This window comes from Primulina tabacum, chromosome 1, assembly GCF_025594145.1.
Source record: "Primulina tabacum isolate GXHZ01 chromosome 1, ASM2559414v2, whole genome shotgun sequence".
Lineage (NCBI taxonomy): Eukaryota > Viridiplantae > Streptophyta > Magnoliopsida > Lamiales > Gesneriaceae > Primulina > Primulina tabacum.
In genome coordinates, this window is record NC_134550.1 from 5,697,619 (window position 1) to 5,719,087 (window position 21,469).

General features: G+C 34.3%; 3 protein-coding genes across 5 annotated transcripts; 2 read left to right on the plus strand and 1 right to left on the minus strand.

Annotated features, from left to right (window-relative positions):
• The first annotated feature begins 2,151 nt into the window (after positions 1–2,151).
• LOC142537189 (uncharacterized) lies at positions 2,152–5,355 on the plus strand. Of its 3 annotated transcripts, XM_075642754.1 has the most exons (4): positions 2,152–2,220; positions 2,645–2,689; positions 3,090–3,890; positions 4,494–5,355. In XM_075642754.1, exons 3-4 carry the CDS (start codon positions 3,186–3,188, stop codon positions 4,590–4,592), a joined length of 804 nt encoding a protein of 267 aa, XP_075498869.1. In that variant the 5' UTR covers positions 2,152–2,220; positions 2,645–2,689; positions 3,090–3,185; the 3' UTR covers positions 4,593–5,355. The 3 variants fall into 3 exon arrangements, 2 of the variants coding, with proteins under 2 accessions (XP_075498869.1, XP_075498860.1); XR_012818492.1 differs by having other exon boundaries at positions 2,645–4,089; XM_075642745.1 differs by having other exon boundaries at positions 2,645–3,890.
• Positions 5,356–6,464: 1,109 nt separating this feature from the next.
• On the minus strand, positions 6,465–9,651 carry LOC142537207 (leucine aminopeptidase-like). The gene is made up of 4 exons (XM_075642764.1): positions 8,575–9,651; positions 7,691–7,924; positions 7,257–7,583; positions 6,465–7,112 (listed from the first exon to the last, which is right to left on the minus strand). The coding sequence occupies exons 1-4, from the start codon at positions 9,556–9,558 to the stop codon at positions 6,816–6,818; spliced, it is 1,842 nt and encodes a 613-aa protein (XP_075498879.1). The 5' UTR covers positions 9,559–9,651; the 3' UTR covers positions 6,465–6,815.
• Positions 9,652–12,446: 2,795 nt separating this feature from the next.
• LOC142537218 (disease resistance protein RGA2-like) lies at positions 12,447–15,867 on the plus strand. Its single transcript, XM_075642774.1, has one exon. It carries the CDS (start codon positions 12,505–12,507, stop codon positions 15,850–15,852), a length of 3,348 nt encoding a protein of 1,115 aa, XP_075498889.1. The 5' UTR covers positions 12,447–12,504; the 3' UTR covers positions 15,853–15,867.
• Positions 15,868–21,469: the final 5,602 nt, after the last annotated feature.

Sequence of the window (21,469 nt, forward strand, 5' to 3'; positions counted from 1 at the left end):
TTTTTGTATTCTTCACGACAAAATAATCAAAAATCATTTGAAAATTTGAAGATTTGTAGAGAAGTAAGTATATATTTGAATGCTCTGTATTGCTAGATTTGTTTCAGTTTAGTTCTGATTGTTTTTTTTTAGAATTTTTGTGAATGGAGTTAGTGTGAGTATTTACAGTCGAGGAACGTGTTTATTGTGTGGGTCGAGAAGGTGGATGGAGTGTGATTCGAGTATGATCGTATGTGCTAGGGCTGGAGTGTGAGTAGAGAGTGATAGGTGGAAGGAAAAAACAAAATAGATTTCCATCTGTAAGAGAATTTGGTAGAATATAAGATTGAATGATATGTAATTTGTTTTAATTTAAAGACAATCGATTTGATTTTATTAATATGTAATGTGTTTGTGGTGAATTTTTAATTTTGGTGTGGGTCGAGTGGACAAGATTGTAATGTGTGTAGTAGATTTTTAAATTTGAGTCGCGCGGGTGGTAAATTGTTTCAATTTTGGGATGAGTGGGTCGAGTGATAATGTTAGAGGTTTGGTTTAGGGTTTTGTTTAGGGTTTAGGGTTTGGGTCGAGTTTAGGTCGAGATGGGTCGAGTGGGTTGGAAATTTTTGATATTTTTGAGTTTTGATCATTTTATAATATATAATTAACTTTATATATTATTAGAATGTAAATATATATAAAAAATTTATTTGTGTAAACATTAGTTATAATTTAAGTATGTTAGTTAAAAAATTCATAACAAGTAGAAGAATGTATCTCTTATTCTAACAATGTGGGTTGAATTTGACTAAAAATCTTAACAAATTTTATAATTCCACCAAAATTCATAACAAATTTTATAATAATAGAACTAAAAAAATTCATAACAAATTTCATTACATATTCACTTTAATGAATGTATATCGAAGCATATGAAATTAATATTTATTGTATATAAACATTAACAAATTTTATAATTCTACTAAAATTCTTAACAAATTTTATAATAATAGAACTAAAAAAATTCATAACAAATTTCATTATATATTCACTTTAATTTAATGAATGTATATCAAAGCATATGAAATTAATGTTTATTGTATATAAACATTAACAAAATGTATAAATTTTATAATTATACTAAAATTTTTAACAAATTTTATAATAATATGTTTCTCCACTCATCTATTACAATATATTAAAATCTATATAGATTTTACAATATATATATATATAGCTTTATGGGTCGAGAAACCAAAATTATGCTTCTCGGCCCATCTCGACCCACGCGACCCACCAAAATTAGGTCGCGTGGGTCGAGTATAATCCCCAATTTTTTGACGAGTCATAACCTTCAACCCAGTTTTGATTGAAATTGTTATAATTCTTAGCATATAAAATTAAATTACCAAATTGAGTGTACTGCACCAAATATTCTATCAATTTGTCATTTAAAAATGATACAATCTTCTTACAGATTTCAACTTATCTTGATCCTAAAATTAACTTGCATTCAAAAAATTGATTTCTTCCAAGTTTAGCGGAAAAGTAAACCTGTAAAAAAAACAAACAAAAAGATTATTAGTGGTATAAATTTAAAACAAAACAAGTATTATTAATTGTAAAAATTTAAAATTAATGGATCGTGAAGAGATCGTGAAGTCTTCACGTGAAGCCCACGATCACGACCCAACAAGTGCTTCAGCACTTGGGTTGTGAACTTGGGTTGTGAAGCACTTGGGTTGTGAAGCACCAAGTGCTTCACGACCCTGGGTCACGAAGCCGTGGGTCGTGAAAGTCGTGCTTCACGACCCTGGGTGAAGCTCTTCACCCTGGATCGTGAATACTGACGAGAGCTAATAAATTTTATATCTCAAAATAAATTTTTTATCAATACGTGATTTTTTTGTTGGATTTGTTGCAAAAAAATAACTTGTAAACTTATGGTTAATTGTTAGTCAAAAAATGAGATGATGGAAGATTGAGAAGAAAAATATTTTTTGTGAAGATAAAGAATGAAATGAGATCTGAAGTTGAGTGGGAAAAAATGAAAAAATTGAGTGGAGTAATTATAAATTTTATTATATATAAAATTAAAATACACGGATAAAAAAATTAGTTTTTAAACAAGGATCGGTCCCTTTTTCTTAATAAACTCTTCTGTGACTCCCTTTTTCCTTGATTCCCCCGTCCCATTTGTTTTCTCTCCTGAATATTCATTCAATCCGCTTGATTTCTCAGGTAATTCAATCATCATTTTGTTGATTATAATGCTAGATAACATGGAAAATTCTACGCGTTTCCGTTCGATTTTCTTGAATCTCGACAGCTCAATGTTATCTGTTGTTGGGATTGCGATGATATAAGATTGAAACGTTATTTCTTTCCATGATTTTCGATTCATTGGTGCTGAAATTTTGCTGAATTTAGTTTGTTTTCTTCGTTAGATCCGATCATATGATGTGATTTGAATTTTTAAGTGTTTGTATTGGTCTTGGAGTTGTTTCTTTGCTTCAGAATTCTACTTTTTTTTTTTATGTTCTTCTTCCTCGAACATGTATGGATTTTCACCACGTTGTAGTGACTAATTTTGAGGGTAAATGGATTCGCGTTGATCGATATTTTTTGGGAGTATAATGAATGTGGAATATTGTTTTGTTTGGAGATTTACATCGTTAATCAGGTGATCTGACAGGGAAGAGGAAGAAAGGCAAGAAGTTAAAATATATGCTTATGAATGACACATTTGTTGTTATTTCTTTGAACATTGTAGCTTTGGAACCTTGAATTGTTAACATTGTAGCGTTTAAAGTATTTGACCATAATAAGGTGGCGGATTTATATTTCTGTGAATTAATGGTCAAACTAATTTTCTTTGCAATAAATCCTGGGATCGGGGATTAATCAAGAGCTCTTTTATTGGATGTTTCCTGGTCTTTGTTTCAAGTCCTTAATTGGCAGTTGGCATTTTAAAGTTGTTTTCTTGCATGATGAATCCACCTGTTGATGACAATGAGTTAGAACCAGAGAAACTTGAAGAAGAAAAGGAGGGAGGTCCCTTTGTTCACTGTGATCTTTATGATACCGATATAGTTTATAAGATAGCGCAGGAATTGCTTCCTGGATTGGCCTCAGCATGTATTGACAACACAACTGGTGGCCTCTTAAAAAGCCCAGCTTCAGTGGCTGTCGATATAAGAAGAGAAATGGTGGATTATCTTATCCAGCGAAGCGAAAATTACTTGGCCGAGTCTGCCCTAGAAGGTGGTTTGAATGAAGAAATATCTGAAAACCCATATGATATTCTCTCTGATTTGATTGACGATTTTTCAAGTTCTAAAAGGAACTTTTTCAGCAGAGTTTCAGGATGGCTACTGAGTGAAAAAAGAGAAGATTGGATAGATGATCTAGTGCAAGAGATGGAAATAAATGGTTTTTGGTTGTTGAATAGGAGAGAATCGGTTGCGCAGACTCTCTTGAAGAATGTTGATTACAAAAACAAATATCACTGTGGAAAGAGCTTTAAATCTGTGGATGATCAAGAAGTGCATAAATTGCACTGCAGTTTTAGGACTATGACCTGCACAAATGAAGGGTGCAATTCTAGATTTAGTGCAGCTCAGATAGGCCATCATGATTCCACCTGTCCTTTTAAAATACTTCCGTGTGAGCAAAACTGCTCTGACAGGATCATGAGGCGTCAGATGGACCGGCATTGTATTACCATATGTCCCATGAAACTTGTGAAATGTCCTTTTTATTCAGTAGGATGCCATTCTACTATTCCTCAATGCACTATCGACCAACATCGATCTGAGGGTCTCCATTCTCACGTGCTTTACATTCTTCAAGCTCTTCATGGTGAAGGATTGGCGGAGACTTTGAAGGAAAGGGCAGAAGATGTGGTAAAGGTAAGCTTAAAAAAAATGTAGGTTATTCCTTGATATTCATTGACAGGTAAGGACCATGAAAATGCTGGAATAATAAGTTCGCTCATGATTTATTCATCGTATTGTCTTTACATATTGCCAAATTCTGATCAGTCCTTAAGTTGTAGATAATGATATTTGCTGAATGCAGCAAACATTTGCGGAAGCACAATTAAATGAGGTAACGACAATGATCAAAAAATCTAATGTTTGCCATGAGTATTTTTTCTTAGAAGTTGTCGGCGCTGGTTGATTTAGTCTTTTTTCCTTTTTATAATTTGTCCTCGGCCCTTATCTTCTGCTATTAGTCCTCTATGTTTTACATGGGTTGGCTTATAGATGGGTTCTTATGTGGTAATTTCTTGATATTGCATGAATTATCTTCCCAAAATTTTTATCTTTTCCAGAACGAGATTAAATATAGGTTTAAACAAATTACCAGTAGGAAAATTATTATGATATGCATCTTTTCTTCCCTTGTTGCCTTTTGGCTAAAGCTTTTAACCCACCAGCTCAGTTCTTGAGTTTATTTCACATGATTTAATTTACTGAAACTCAGTTTTCTTGCCTCCAACCTGATGACAGCTATCATCTCCTGAACAACTAGCATCAGCTCGTGATGCAAGAGCTTTAACAATTTCTGTCAAAGATCTTGATTCAAAGTTCGGGCCTTTAAAAGTTTAAGTAAATGCAAATCACTCTGAAGAATTGACAGATTCAACTGACGAGCTGGAGATCCCCAGCTTACACATCCAAAATGATGGGTTAGAGGAGTTCACGAAAAAAGAAGAAAAGCAGATCATGTCGCCCTCCAAAGGTAGTGACCATGATGAACCCTGCCATGAGAAGGAGACATCAGTGGACTCACCCGCTAAAGTAAGTGCACAAATTGAGTCAAAACTTAGGCAAGAAAAGTTGAATGAGTCGCCCTGTCAAAGAAAAGAGGATATACACTCACCAGACGAAGTTGAAGAGCAGATGAGGAAATCATCCATAGCTGCAGTGGTTGATCCAGATACAGAAGAACATGCTACATTACAAATCAAGAAAGAAGAGCTCTCAGAATCAATTCATGAGAGGGAAAAGCATAACGAGTCAGCTAACTAGAACGAAGGGTTTGATTACTTTATCCAGAAGAATTTTTTGGTTTCTCTGATAGAAAAGTTGTTTTTAAGTATGAGAAAAGGGTATAATTCTTTTGTTTTGTTTTTTTTTTTTTATCGCTCGGTTCGACCTTCTATTTAAATTCCTGAATGATTTGCATTAGGAAAATGACCGCGGCTCTAACATGCACGTCTCCTTATTTGGTTTGTGGACTTGGGCTTAACACTTGCAGGTTCAGTTTTCAGTTTTTCGTTGTCGCCTGTTTAATGAGAGAAATTCATTGGTACATTCAAACTACCTTATTATATCATGTCTAATTTCCATGTTTCTTGTTATGATTTTATTGTATTGCATCGTTCATTGGTTACTCCTTAAATGAGAATAATGAAAGTAGTATATAATGATTCATGATATATGAGACGAAGCAAAATTATAAAGGAACTTGATCATGCTAGAAACTTCGAAAAAAAGAATCCAGTTTACATGCCATGAAACAATGTCAAGTAGCATAACATTGAACTTCTTGTATCGATAGTATAGTATGGATTTGAATCTGTCAAGTTAGAGGGTTTCCTGTTCTGAAGTTTCAAAATGTTGGTTCTTACCTAGTTCATTCATATGTTGCATCAAGTGTGGCTTTTGAATCTTTAACAAAACCAACATGCCCGGAGCTTAAACTGGTGTTTGGTTTTACTTTTCATAGTTGATAAACATTTTGAGAAAACTATATTGCAGATTGGCAAAGTATATTTAAATTTATTTTCGAATGACACGGTTTTTAGATCATAACATTTTGAGAAAACTATATTGTAGATTGGCAAAGTATATTTAAATTTATTTTCGAATGACACGGTTTTTAGATCAAGTAAAAACCGGTGGACTCCTTAGTTTCAATTTCATCGAAAGAACCCACTTATTTAGAAATTCAATCAGGTTAATCAATAACTCAGTTTTTTTTTTTTTTTTTGTAAAAAAATCAGTTAAATCGTTTATTCGGATAGGTTTCCTTATATATACACACACATACATGAGTTAAAATGAATCCACTGATTTTTTAAGATAAAATTCGATTTTCTTAAAAAAATTAATTATAAAACTATGGAAAAAGAGAATCGGAAGAAAATAGACATTATATTACAGAGATTGAACTTCAAAAACTAAACTTGGAGTTGTATCAATTATTAGGCAAGAACTCCGATGAGACCGTTTCTCGGATTAATTTTGGAGATGGATTTTCAACCCGACCAAATCATGAAAAATAATATTTTTCATACCAAAAGTATTATTTTCACGGTAGATATAAATCGAATCGATCTGTTTCACGAATATAAACTCATTTGACTATCTCAAGACCTACTCTTATTATATGTAGGAAAGTTTAGTTAAGGATGATCCAACACATAAAATCGAGAACGCAAAAATATTTTTCTGTTTTCTCAAACACCAGAGAAATATTTCCATTCGTTCTCATAACATTTTCTTTCAACTATTTCAAAATAACAGACATACAACCTACATGTTACAAACCAGCCAAGCAACATTGTATTTTAAGCAATAAGTTCTTAAAATCTAAATTACGCTTAAAATGCATTCACGTGCAACGCGGGTATTTCTTATCAGTATAATTAAATGTATCACAACTCTAAGTGGATGATGGATAAGAAAAGTTAACCTGTAACCCACCCACCTACATGTTGACATTAAGCATTGAGACTATATCCCAAATATAGGAGCTTGCAAGAGTCATCCAAAACATTAGTTGTCAGAGTAAGGTGCTCAGCCTAGACAAATACACCAACCTTTTTACATGTGTTTGGCCAAAATTGCCTCCACAACACTCTGAGCTATGGGGTGATAACAAGCACGTGCTTCTGAGAACACCCTCTTCGCAAATATCTTCTCTTCTTCTTTTCCAGGACCTTGGACGAGTGCGGTATACAGTGGCCGCAGATACTTCATCCTTCCAACTTCTTTAAGTGTTTTCTCGGCCTCGCCGTAGTAATTACTGCACCTAGACAAAATGGCAAGCTGGAGAAATGCTACCTTGACCTCGTAATCTTTCGATTCAGAGAGCCTGTAGCGTGCATCCAAAGCCGACACCTGTATTACAAGCAACGTCATAAAGTTACATCAGTTTTACAATAATACATCTAATTATTTGGATCAAGTTCAAGAGCATCGTGTCTACCTAACTATTGGCTCCTAGTAACAAGCTAAACATTTTAAGGAGTTAGGCTATAGTACCTGTGAAGCTTCTACAGATTTCGGCAAATTTTCGAGGTAAAGCTCCCATTCTTGTCCACCCCAATCAGCAACTTCATCTTCATTTGGCATCCTACCTAACTTAAACTCATTTGCCAGAAACACAATCTTTTTGTAGATGTCGGAAGCAGGCTCCATTGCATCTGGAGGTATGCCAGTGCCCTCAGTCCATACTTTTAAATCAATATGATCTTCTATACCAGGAATGTTCACTTTGAGGAAATCAAGAAATGTATCGGTGTCGATAGATTGGAACTTGAAGGTTGCGATATACTTTTGCAAGAACTCGTCAAAAGCAGGCCTTCCAATCTATACGTATTAGACAAAAAGTAAATCGGTTTAATCCCTTTTTGAAGTTATATCCATATAGATTAATATAATCTCAAAAAGACAGGACCACAAGTAAATAAGCGTACTTGTCTCTCAATGCGCCACAGAAACTGGAATCCTTTCTCATAGGGAACTTGAGAATATACATTATCAGGGTCCACTCCTTCCTGATTAGTTTTCAGTTTTGTGAATTCCATGTTGTCCTTAAACCTGTCCATTTCCTCAACAAGCCCTCTCCATCCAATCCCAATATTCAGAACAGCCCTCTCCTTTCCTTGCACAGCCTCAACTATTCGCCGCTCTGCATATGTTGTGAAACCCTACAATCTCCAAACATAACAAAGGATGAGAGAACAGGCCAAATGAACCCAATCTTCATTCAATCAGAATAGCTCAAAAGAGAGTTTGTACAACTTTACCAATTTTCTCTCATGGAAAAACCGTTTTGGAAAGATATATAGAAACCACTTGCATGAATATTACGTGACTATCTTTTCAAGGAATTATCTCAAAACCATACAGACAAATAAATCCAGGGTATGAGATGCAGGTGAAACTGCGACTTTGAAATTTTTTTTTTTTGATAGGAAACAAAGACTTCGAAATTAATAACATATAACAAGTTAACTTGTCTCATACTCATAAAAAACTTCCAGAAAGAAGGAAATTTTCCATAAAAGTGGAGAAAAACCAAACCACTTGCCATAATCGGCCCATAAGATGATCAGAATAAAAGATGACTAATTAAAAAACTTTACAGGCGGTTAATTTACTGCCATTTAGAAAATTAGCCAAACGTCAAAGCTAACAAAATCTTTATACAACGCAACATGGCATTACTAAATCTTTTCACAAAAATGCAATAGCGACATGTCTTCTAAATAACTGCATACATGATTCACGAACAGGCATGAACCAACACAATAGAGTAATAAAACCAACATTGATGTAATTTAAACAAGTTTTCCACCTCATTCAACCAAAAGTGATCATTAGACTTGTTGGTAATCAAATTCCCAGTCCAGCTATGAGCAAGCTCATGAGCCACAACTTGGGCGCCCGTAGCATCACCTTTAATCACGGTGGGAGTCAAAAACACCATCCTTGGATTCTCCATACCTCCATATGGAAAACTAGGAGGCAAAACCAACAAATCAAACCTCTCCCATTCATAAGGCCCAAACAATCCCTCTCCTACCTTAATCATCTCCTCTGTGCCAGCAAATTCCCTGGCTGCCGAATCCAAAACACCCGGGACAGACTCAGAATACACCCTAGTCCTCGGTCCCATCTCCCGAAAACCCAACTCTCCAACTGCAAATGCAAACAGGTAAGGGGGCACTGACTGCTCCATCACAAACTTTTCGACGATCCTCCCATCCCCACACCATATTGAATCATCACACACTCCCAGACACTCCCCCGCAATCGGGTTCCTCCTGCCGACATGCTTCGCAGCCATCACAGCCGACAAATAATGGGGGATGTTCAGTTTCGCGGAATATCTGATCCGGGCAGCCGGCGTATCTTGGCAGGGGAAAATGGATCTGGCGTGAATGGACTGGCATTGGGTGTATACAAAAGGAAAGGCCTTGTTAAACGTCTGTGGAGGGGAAAGCCACTGAAGAGCCGTGGAGGAAGGAGACGTTTTCGAGATGACCAAGAATTGGGAGTGGTTCGCAAGCGTCACAATCAACGATTGCCCCAAAACGGCGTCGGGCGATGCAGGGTGGACGGAGAACGGGAGAGCGGCGAGGGTTTGGGGATCAAGAACGGCGGAGATGGAGAGGCAACGTGTGTCTAGAGCGAAGGGGCCGGAGTGAGTGGCGGAAAGGGAGAAGAGAGCGGAGGAGACGATGGTGGAAGAAGGGAAGTCGAAGTAGAAGGAGAGTGAGATGTGGGTCGTCAGTGGGTGAGTGGAGTCTGTGTAAGAGTGTGGATCTATGGGTGCCATCTTTCTTGGTGGTTGCGGAGGAGGAGGAGCGGCGGCGGAGAGAGATTCGTTGGAAAGAAAGGAGAAATGGAGGGTGGAAGAGTGAGTCAGCAATTCAACACAAAATAGGGTTTTAAAATAAATTTGGAGGGAGAGGAATAAAGTCACTGAATTTAATATCTAATTTCTTTTAAAGGAAAAGATATAATATTAAACCAAATCTGAAACGGTTACATCATAAATAAATAAAAGAAAGCCATGGAGAAATCCGGCTTTCGATACCAATCATACAACTAACTGTTCGAACCAAAACATGAACGACATGATTCGCTGATCGACAAGCAAAAAAAAACATAACGATACATTAAAAAGAATTTAAAATCTACTTAGTTAACCTCAATAAATCAAATTACATCAGTTCTTTTTACCTAAATCTTATCTTACTTATGATATGATACCATGTATATATATTAATCGAAGAACGAAAATAAAACCTCGTCAACAAGAAACAATCCAAGGTTACTCTAAACATAGAGGAAAAAAGTTTTTTTTATTGAAATCAGAAAAATGTAAGCAACGTCTTGTTGATGGGGTTTTATTTTCGTTCTTCGATTAACTGAGCTGCCAAACAAGTGAAAGTCCATTTTGCTAGATTTTTGTGAGGTTTTATGCATGGAAGTATATGTCAGCAAATAGCCAAGCACCTTGTTTCTTAGTGATAAACTTACAAACGAACTCTTTCATTTATAGGATTATCTTTTCCAGATTACTTTTATGCATCGATTTGTACGTTAGATATGGATGTATTGAAAACACCTGCTTGCAAGTAGTTGAATCTGTCTTGATTGTTTCAGGTTTTTGTTGCAAGCAATACTGGCTCTTCTTATGATCCATAGTAATGTGGGAGTATTGGTTCTCGGATCAGTCTTTTTTTTTAAAAAAAAAGTTTTTTATTTTATTTTATCATGTATCTGGATGAAATTTTTGATGTTAAATGGGACTCAAATTGACGAGTTGTTCTATTTTTAGCATTCAATAATTTAAAATAATAATAAAAAAATAAACAAAATTGGTATGTTTCTATGTTTATATATTATTTTTTTGATTTTGATGGGAAATTAATTTATTTGGAAACAACTTAATATAAAAAAATTCAAACAAATCAATTTTTTTTACAAGTTTTATGTCTGTAACCATCCAAATAGCGTTTTCTGACGAAAATCGAACATTCTGATGATAAATGAATCAAAATAATCGAAATTTAGAAACAACTGCATCAAAACCAAAATTTGAAAAGCCAATGAACTTAAAAAAACAAGTTATCGGAAAAGGAAAAAGAAATTAAGCATTTCAAAATGAAATATTGTATTTACTATCAAACAACACAAATATATATAATGTGGTATAACTAATCAATATTTATTTAATACAATAAAGAGGACTTGGTGAAGACTTTATCAGTTTTGCTTTATTATTCTTTTAATATAATATGAACATTACAATACTTTTAAGATAAAAAAAGGGAATAATTGCTGAAAAGGCGCAACAAATTGTAAGCATCAAAGAAAACAAATTCATGTATGTACAGAGTAGGTCGGATTTATGTATTTAAAATAATACAAAAATTATTGTGAGACGGTTTTATGATTCAATTTTATAAGACGAATTTTTTTTATTTGGGTCACTCATGAGAAAAGATTATTTTTTATGTCAAAAATAATAATTTTTTATTGTAAATAAGAACAAAATTAACATGTCACATGAGATCTACTATTAAAATAAACTCGACGATGATATCTTCATATGTGAAGCTGAAAGCAAAAAATTACATTTTCATAAATTTCTTCGTTGAAAAAAGATTTTGAATCTATTTCAAATTTTTGGATAAAATATGTAAAACAAATATAGAAGTTTTGTTATAATTTTTCAATTTCTCAACATATAGTATTTATCATTTTTTGGGATTTTCATTGTGCCCTTGATTAATCAGAAAATTCATCTCAGACTGTTTAAAAGTTAAAATACAAATCAACATCAAACAGTAGGAAACTCAATAATTGAACAAAGTGCGTGTGGAGCCTTGATTTAAAAATAATTAATAAAAAATAATAACATTTTCAACAAGTCGTCTTTAGATCTCAATCTGTACAGCTTTCATTTCATTTTTTCCATTAAGCATTTCAAAATAAAATATTATATTTACTATCAAACAACGCAAATATATATAATGTGGCACTGCTAATTAATATTAATTTAATAAATAAAGAGGACTTGGTGAAGACTTATCAGTTTTGCTTTATTATTCTTTTAATATAATATGAACATTACAAGAATTTTAAGATAAGGAAAAAAAGGAATAATTGCTGAAAAGGCGCAATAAATTTTAAGTATCAAAGGAAACAAATTCATGTACAGTAGGTTGAATTTATGTATTTAAAATGACATAAAAATTCTCGCAACGGTTTCATGGGTGAATTTTGTAAAATGTATTTTATATTTGGATAACTCATGAAAAAATATTATTTTTTATGTAAAAAATATTACTTTTTTATTGTAAATATAGATAAAATTAACCGTCTCACATGAAACATACTATTAAAATAAACTCGGTAATGATATCCTTTTATGTGAAGTTGAAAAAAATATTACGTTTTCATAAATTTCTTCGTTCAAAAAAAATTATATTAATCTATTTCATATTTTGGATAAAATATGTAAAACAAATATAGAAGTTTTGTCATAATTTTTCAATTTCTGTATTTATAATTTTTTTGATAAATACATCGAACAGTAGGAAACTCAATAATTGAACAACGTGCATGTGGAGCCTTGATGAAATAAAAAATAAATAATAATAATAATAATCATGAATAAATAACATTTTCAACAAGTCGTCTTTAGTCTTAGACTTCAATCTCTACTGCTTTCATTTCACTTTTTCCATCTGAAAATCTTGAGCTTTGAAATATGGCAGAAGCACTTGTTTCGGCGATTATGCAAACAGTAATTGGAAACTTGAACAAAGCATCGCTGCGAGGTGTTGGGCTCCTTTGGGACTTAGAGGATGATCTCAGGAGACTTGAAAGTGTATTTAGCACAATCCAACTTGTGATCCAAGATGCCGAAGTCAAGCAAAGAAACAATTTGGTGCTGCAGAATTGGTTGCTAAAGCTCAAGGATGTTGCCTATGATGCTGATGACGTGCTGGACTTGATCGCTACCAAGGGCCTCAGACGGAGATTTAATTCCGAAAGAGGTAAGCACGGACATCTAACTTCGTTTTTCTCGAAAAGAAACCCGTTGTTATTTCGTGTTGAAATAGCAAGAAAAGTGAGAGATATAAGGGGAAGATTAAATGATATAGCGGATGAGAGACATAAGTTCGAGTTGAGGGAGGGTGTTATGAACAATCAAGTTGGAGTTGTAGAGAGCCGACAGACCAGTTCATTGGTGAACGAATCGGAGATTTTCGGAAGAGATGAGGAGAGGGAAACGTTAGTCCAGAAACTGCTCCATGACATGGCTGATCAAGATGATCTTTCTGTCTGTGCTATGTGGGGAATGGGAGGAATCGGTAAAACGACGCTCGCCCAACTGGTCTATAATGATGAAAGGGTGGAGAAGCATTTTGAGCAGCGAATCTGGGTCTGTGTCTCGGAAGATTTCAGCTTGCAGAGGCTGGTTAAAGCAATTTTAGAATCTGTACAAGGAGGTGGATGTAGTGTCACAGAGTTGGATCCATTGCTGCGTCTTCTTCAAGAAAAGTTGAGGGGCAAGAAGTTTTTACTAGTTATGGACGATGTTTGGAATGACGACCAAAGTCTGTGGGATCCTCTTAAAGAAGCGTTAAGATGTGGGTCAAAAGGCAGTGGGGTACTTGTGACAACTCGAAATGAAAAAATTTCTCGAATGATGGCTACAGCTGAAATCATGTCACACCGAATTGGCTATTTATCAGATGCCGATTCTTGGTCTTTATTCAAGAGAAGAGCATTTGCATGTAGAACAGAAGACGAAAACCTAGTCAGAATTGGTGAGGAGATAGTGAAGAAATGTGGCGGTGTGCCTTTGGCGATAAAGGCTCTAGGGAGCTTGATGCGATTTAAAAGCCACGAAAGCGAATGGTTGGCAGTTAAAGAAAGCGAAACATGGAATCTACCGGATCATGGAAACGACATCTTTCCTGTATTGATGTTGAGTTATGACAATTTATCTCCACAAATGAGGCAATGTTTCTCTTATTGTTGCGTATTTCCCAAGGATTATTGGATGGATAAAGACGAGCTAATACAACTATGGATGGCAAGCGGCTTCCTTCACGAAGAAGGCCAAAAGGACTTGTATCTCATTGGCCAATCGATCTTTGAAGAACTGGTTCGGAGATCATTTTTGCAAGATGCCGAGAAACACCAGATAGGGAAAATGAGATGTAAAATGCATGATTTAATGCATGACTTGGCAGAATCGATCATGAGACGAGAAACTTATAGGATGGTGGATGAGAATGTGCAGAAAATTCCACCTAGAGTTCGTCACTTGTCATGTGATTCGTGGTCACTTCAGATGATTAAAGAGAAAAGGGATAAGCTCCGACTACTGAGCGTGGATACTGTGCACTCGCTTATTCAGATGAATCTTTATGCTGATGATGTTAAACATAGAGGATTTTTGTTATCCTTTATCTCAAACCAACAACATTTAAGAGTGTTGGAATTTTGCGGGATAATGAATTTTCGGAATTTTGTTGACAAATGGGAACATCTTAGGTTCCTTTCAATGTCATGCATTGAGCTCAGGACGCTGCCGGAATCCGTTACTCGTCTCCACAACCTTCAGACCTTGAAACTTACATCTACACACGATCTTCGCAAGTTGCCTGAAGGTTTGAAACACATGAAAAATCTTTGGTTTGTGGAAATTGATAGGCCTGATTCACTTATCTGCACGCCACCTGGACTTGGAGAATTAACTTCCCTGCAAAGACTAAGCATTTTCATCGTGGGTGAAGACTCGGCACACCAAATCATCCAGCTGAAGGAATTAAATCTTGGAGGGAAGTTGAGCATAAGAGGACTTGAAAATGTGAGAAACCTAGAAGACGTCAAAGCCGCCAACATGATTACGAAGCGGAATCTGGCATCTTTGAATTTATCGTGGGCAAGAGGAGCAAACAAGATCTCCATGGAACATTTCGAAGCGACTCTAGAGAATATCCAACCACATCCTAATCTAGAGCAGATCTGCATTTCGTCATATCAAGGTTCGAGGTTCCCAAATTGGATGTCTGCTCCAGCGTTTCATAATCTAAGTGAAATCACTTTGGAAAGATGTGAAAAATGTGAACACCTTCCACACCTCGGGAAACTTCCAGCTCTGAAGGTTCTTAAACTTGTTGGATTGGATTCCGTAAGAAGACTGGGTACTGAATGGTGTGGCGATGGAAAAAGTTCATTTGTTGCATTGACACAGCTCCGGTTATTGGAAATGCTGGACTTGGAGGAATGGATTATACCAAATTCACATGAGAGTTTTATTCGCTTACAATATCTAGAGATAAAGAGATGCCCCAAATTGATCAGACTGCCTTTTCTACCAGTTCTTAAAGATTTCCATATACACACCAACCCAGCAATCCTTGGATCCATGATTGCTACTTCAATCGAATCACTTCGCTTAATGGACGATGCCGATGAACTTAGTCTCCTTCCAGGAGGTTTAGTTGGTGCTCAAAAGAATCTAAAGAAATTGCAGATTCACGAGTGTCCTAATCTCAGGAGGCTATCAATCATGTTGGATGGACTATATGGTCCGAAGAAGTTGAGTTTTCTTTCCTGCACAAAACTTGAATATCCACCGGAAGGACTCAAGTTTCTCAATTCTCTGGAGGAATTAGATTTCTTTGGCTGCGATAGCCTTAGATTATTTCCGGCAGCTATTTTGGAAAATATGCCTTCCCTGAGATCCTTAACGTTTGAACGTTGCGAGAAAGTGGATCCATTATCAGGGCCGCTACAGGGAGTGGTCAGTAGCCTCCATGAATTGGCGATAATTGGTTGTCCAGAGCTCAAATGTTTGCCAGAGAGCATTCAACAATTGAGTGCCCTTAGAAAGTTGAGGATAGAGTATTGTTCTGGATTATGTTCCTTGCCTGACTGGATCGGGAATCTTCAGTCATTGTCAACATTTACTCTTACGGGTTGTAGAAATTTGACGTCATTGCCAGATAGTTTCGGGAATCTAAAATCACTATCGGTACTTGATATAAGATATTGCAGTCCAGTTTTGGCGAAAGAGATGCGAGAGATCAAAGGGTGAGGATTGGCCTAAAATCTCACGTATTCCCCAAATATACATTTGAAGTTTGATTTTAGCCAAGAGAGGAGTCATTGGCAGACATCGGTGAAGTCCATATTTACTGGAGATCTAACCACATATGAGATTTGTGTGCTTAATTTAATGTTTTCAAACTTTATCAATTATGTATGAATGATTGATTATGATTCAATACTCGACATATGTGTTACGTGGTGAGTGGATGAGATCACTACACATATGTGTAACATCTACCAAATCGATTTGACGAGTAACATAAGACAAAATTGGGTGATAGCTTCGGGAATCTGTAATGACTATCGATGCAGTCCGTATTTACTCAAGAGATGTGAGAAATCAAAGTACGTATGATATTTACAACAATTATATAATGATATTTTACTATTATTTCTTGAGATTTTGTATTGAATTTATCATGAGATTTTGATAAATGAAATTTTTGTATTGAATTTATCATGTTGTAAAAATTATAGTACAAATTTAGTTGTACAAGTAGTATTTCTCTTACTGCTACTAAGGATGAGGCATGTATGCCATACTCTCCAACATATCCCTACCCCATAACTATCATTATTATTATTTTTTTTTAAAAAAAAAGCATAAATAGTGATTATAAAATAAAATTTATAACATTAAATATAAATTACTTTAATCTCATTATAAAAGCAATTACATAATATTTGGTATTTCCATTAAAAATATGAGTATTTCCAGTGGTCGTTGATATTTTCTCTTTTGATGTTTGTCGCTACCATATGTAAGCATTAGAAATTTGCGTAATCAAATTGGCAAGGATCATCCATTTGTTTGGTTTTCGATTTTAGTAATATATAACATGATATCCGAACAATTTTCCTGAAGTTCGATTTTCTACCAAAAAAGTCCGATTATTTTTGTCAGGTAATTCAGTTTTGATATAATTATTTAAATTAATAATATAAACATAGTGCAAAATATAATATATTGTTTTTTACATGAATTATTATTAAATATCTAAATATAAAATCTAAATCAATTAAATAAACAAAAATCGACTAAAAATTATTCAGAATGATTATTCATTCACTAAAGATCATCTCAAAAAATATATAATTATTCAGAATGATTATTCATTTACTAAAGATCATCTCAAAAAATATATAATATACATAAAATTATTTATTTAATGAAATTTCGATTTTTTCGGTCGGTTGGGTTTTCATATATATAATACAATACTGAATCAAATAAATTTCGATTTTAACATTTATATCCAAATTACAGAATTCAGATTTCAATCCGATGTTTGGTTTTTTTGATTTAGATTTTCGGTTTTATCCGAAATTAATAACCTTAAGCACATGACTTCCGCACGGGTTATTTAGAAGGAATAAGCTATACACTAAATTTCAAGGGAACGTGCATGAAGTGACGTGACAATATTGTGGTTCCGATTGGAGATGCAGCCAATTAAAATGCTTGGTGAAGAATGAAATTTGGATTACTTAAGGTGGCAATGAGTTAAAGGCTTAGAATGAAAATTTCCCCTAGAAAATACTTATATTTATATAGATTAATATGAAAATTACATTGAATAAATCATGTAAAATGCGTTATTATTATAAGCTAATTTATTTGCTTAATATACAAAATATGAGAATCGAAATTTAGACACCAATAAATTAAAATTGTGATGTTCCTTGAGTCATCAACACAAATACATAATCAAACACTGCATATATTTGTTGTATATTACATATTCGTAACATATCATTTACTTTCTACGACGCAAAATTCGATATTGAGATAAGATGTGGATTAGAATTTACTCTATGATATTCTCAAATAATCAAGCATTAACATCAAAGCCAATCCAATTTCAAACTTAAATTCACATGATTTATTATTTAACTTAGACATTATATTTAATCTGGGCAGGGAAATTGTAATTTTAGTCTTTGTAAGTTGACATTTTTTTAGTTTTAGCTTTATAATTTGTCAAAATTTGATTTTCTTCCAATAACTTGATTTTTTTGTTTTTTTCGTCCGAAATTATTAAGATGAGATATCCCACGCTTAAAAAAAATTAGGATAAGATCCTCGATGGTTTCTTTGATAAGTTTTTCAATGGCAATGGATTTAGATATTTCATCCTTAGATTGTTGTTTAATAAAAATTTATACATAAGATAAACATTTGAAAGAACTTTTATTTTCTTAAAAAACAAGCTTTATTCAGCATTATAATATTGTTTTGTTGGTTAAAAAAACAAGCTTTATTCATGCATTATATCTCTTAAGGTGATGTGAACCGGTATTAATTTTTTTCCGCGATGCTTGATCAACTTATGTGAGTATATAAACATTTCGACTCCGATTTACATATACCAAAATAGAAAATGATTAATTATGGTATTGTTATTTATCATTTATCAAAAAAATATGGTTGATGCTAAGATTGCAATTCTATGTTATAGCTGTACAATGAATCAAACGTCGTGTATCGATTACACTCACAACAAAAATAATTATTCCTCTCATCTATACTTTTGCGTATAGTAAGTATTATTGCAAAGTCGTGTACCGAACACATTTTTTCAATCGTAATACAAACTCTTGAATGAGTTAAAAAATAATAATACAAATTGTTTTTAAAATGTATTTCCAAATTTCCAATATATGTTGTGGATCTAGACCAATTAATTGTAAACAGTTAATACGACAAAGATCGATCGATCAATCATGCGTGGCAAAGTCTAAATTTATATTTGACCAAATCGGTCCAGACGGTGACGTACTAATCTTTTTTTTTTTTCAAATTTTATAGTTATAATATGTAATTGTCCAATAAAAAAATCATAACTTAATTGATTGTTACAATTTTTTTAATGTCAGGAACGGGAAGAAAAAGTACTTTCGGAAACATGATTTAAAAAATTGACAAATGGTAGTTTTATCATTTAGATAGAGCAATAATTTTATAGAAATGGTAACTTTGTTTTATTTTCTGAAAAAGAAAACTAATTTGCATATATTTTGGATTTTTTTCCCATTTGGGTCCATAAAGAGAAATTATCTTTACACCCCATTTGTGAGCGCTCGCTCTCTCTAAACTTACATATGAATGAATCTTGCATCTGATATCTTGAATTGTTATATAGTTTAAAAAATGTGTTTTGTGCTCGGTTATGACTTTCAGTAAAATGGAATTAAACGTTTGAGTCTATAGTTGGCATAACAACCATATTCGAATACTTGATTTTCAAACATTTTTAGATAATACAAGAGAGAAGATTGTTGGAAATAATAACAGGTGCCTTCGTCTGTGTGAAGCTCATTTACTCTAATGATAATCAATGATCAAACAATAATGATTTGATTTAGATTTGCAGCGGAAATGGTTTAAAATAATTTAAAACGGACCTCAGGGCCTAGAAAAATTTTGGCATGACCTCCCCGTAAATAGGACATCCCGAAAAATTCAAGCATCAGAAAATAGTAAAATGACTCAAAACTGACGCTGCGATAAACATATACAATCACATACAAGTACCAGCCAAACACACATCAACAATTCTCAACATCAATTCAAATAAGCCGACAAGACTTTAAAATATACTAAAACTGATCCAAACTAAATAATAACATATCAAACACTCATACAGATACTCGGGACATCTCTCCGGCAAATAAAATACGACACAGAACTGACACAACTCCAAGACAACCCATAAAGACTAGCTGGGAGACTTCAATGAAATAAAACCAAGCAATCCAACCTCAATCCCAAGCTCCACTGGCGGAGCCTCGGCCTAATGCTGCAAAACGACTCGGGAGATCTACCATGGTGCCCAATAGCAACCACATCAGCCCCCCAGAAAATAACTGAGGTTAGGATTCTGGTATGAAACAGTCCAACAATAACAACAATAACATAAATCATGCATAATCATATAATAAAATGTAATATGCAATGAATGAAAGGCTCAACGAATAATCGAGATAACAGGAGCCAACAAACGGTACGATAACAACTGGAATAATGCTCGAGTAACAACACAGGGGAGCTACATCGTCATGCAGCTAAACCGCCCTGCCAAGTATGCGAGGTATGTCAAGCTGTGCTGAATAACACCCCTGACTCGGTCTCCATACAGCTGATACGCTATAACAGGATGGCACAACAGAACGAACTAGATGACACAATCCTAGCGCTCATCTCAAAAGGCTGCACTAACCACGGGATTGTTCAATCACATCTACGGTCTCATGTGTATAGGCCTATCAGCCACACAATGATCCCGAGATAAACAACAGTGCCAGATAACAACGGATATCAACAATGGGCTAACAAGAACGATAGGGCTCAACATGAATGTCATAACTGTATGCCCGATGCTAAATGCCAATAATATGTCATAATAATAAACATAGATCACAACGAAGGCATTTAACAATTTACAACAGTCAACAAGTCATAAACACGATCCATGTAACACAGAATGACAATTAAACATAATTTATGTTTGACCGTCGTATGTTACCGAGCTGTAACATACCTATACCAACTTGACAATCCAATAACACTTCACTTCAAGACTCTCGGCCTAAACAAAACAACAATAAGCCGATCATGAAAACTACATTCCACACCAATGTCCGATTTGACACAAAAGAGCATAAAATTCTTATATCGCTCAATATTAACTCAAATCAATATCCGCCAATTGGAAATGAAAGATAACTCGAATATCTAACTTTTTCTAGAAGAACCATCTTCCAAATCTCAGTAGATAAATCTCAGAATTATCAAGAACACACTGCCAATCAACAGATTTTCGGACAGAATCTCGTACTGAGCAGTTTCGGCAAAATGAGTATAACTATCTCAATTCTTAATGGACTTTAACGAATCTTATATCATTACGAAGATAACACATAATTCTACAACTCTTATTTGAATCACAAGTCCAGAATCCGAGTGCATAATTGACAAAAACTCGAATTACAGTAGCTAATTTACGCAGCTCCAACACAGAATTCCATTTGACACATTTTGGTAGAAAAATCATATCAAATTCGTTTCTTATCAAAATTCGATGATTCCAGCGGCTATAAACATAAAACTTAAACCACTACAAAGTTTATTTAGGTCATCTCTACAAATTAAAGCTGTAAAAATCGCAGAAAACAAAAACTCTAATCCCAAAACCGGATGAATTCGTGAAGAAACAGAGCACCGGAACATCATCTTCAATCTACCCGAATCCTTGCTCAAACTTTGTGATTTCTGACTTAAATCGAAGCTTAGGATGTTAGGAAGACATCCCTTTAGACCGATCGAGATTTAGACGCCGGACGGAGGAGATATCGCAACTTTGCCGCGGCTGCTACACAATTGACGGGAATGGAGTTTGGAGGAAAGCTTCTTTCTTCTTATTTCTTTTCTTCCTTCTATCACTTCACGTAAGTTATGTGTGTATGTATATGTATATTTATATATTGTGTATTTGGTTACTAAAATAGTAACTCAAGCCCATTTATTTCGGTCTGTATTAATTTTGCTCCCGTCTGTTATTTAAACTCTATATGTATTTTATATCGTTAAATTCTCAAATATT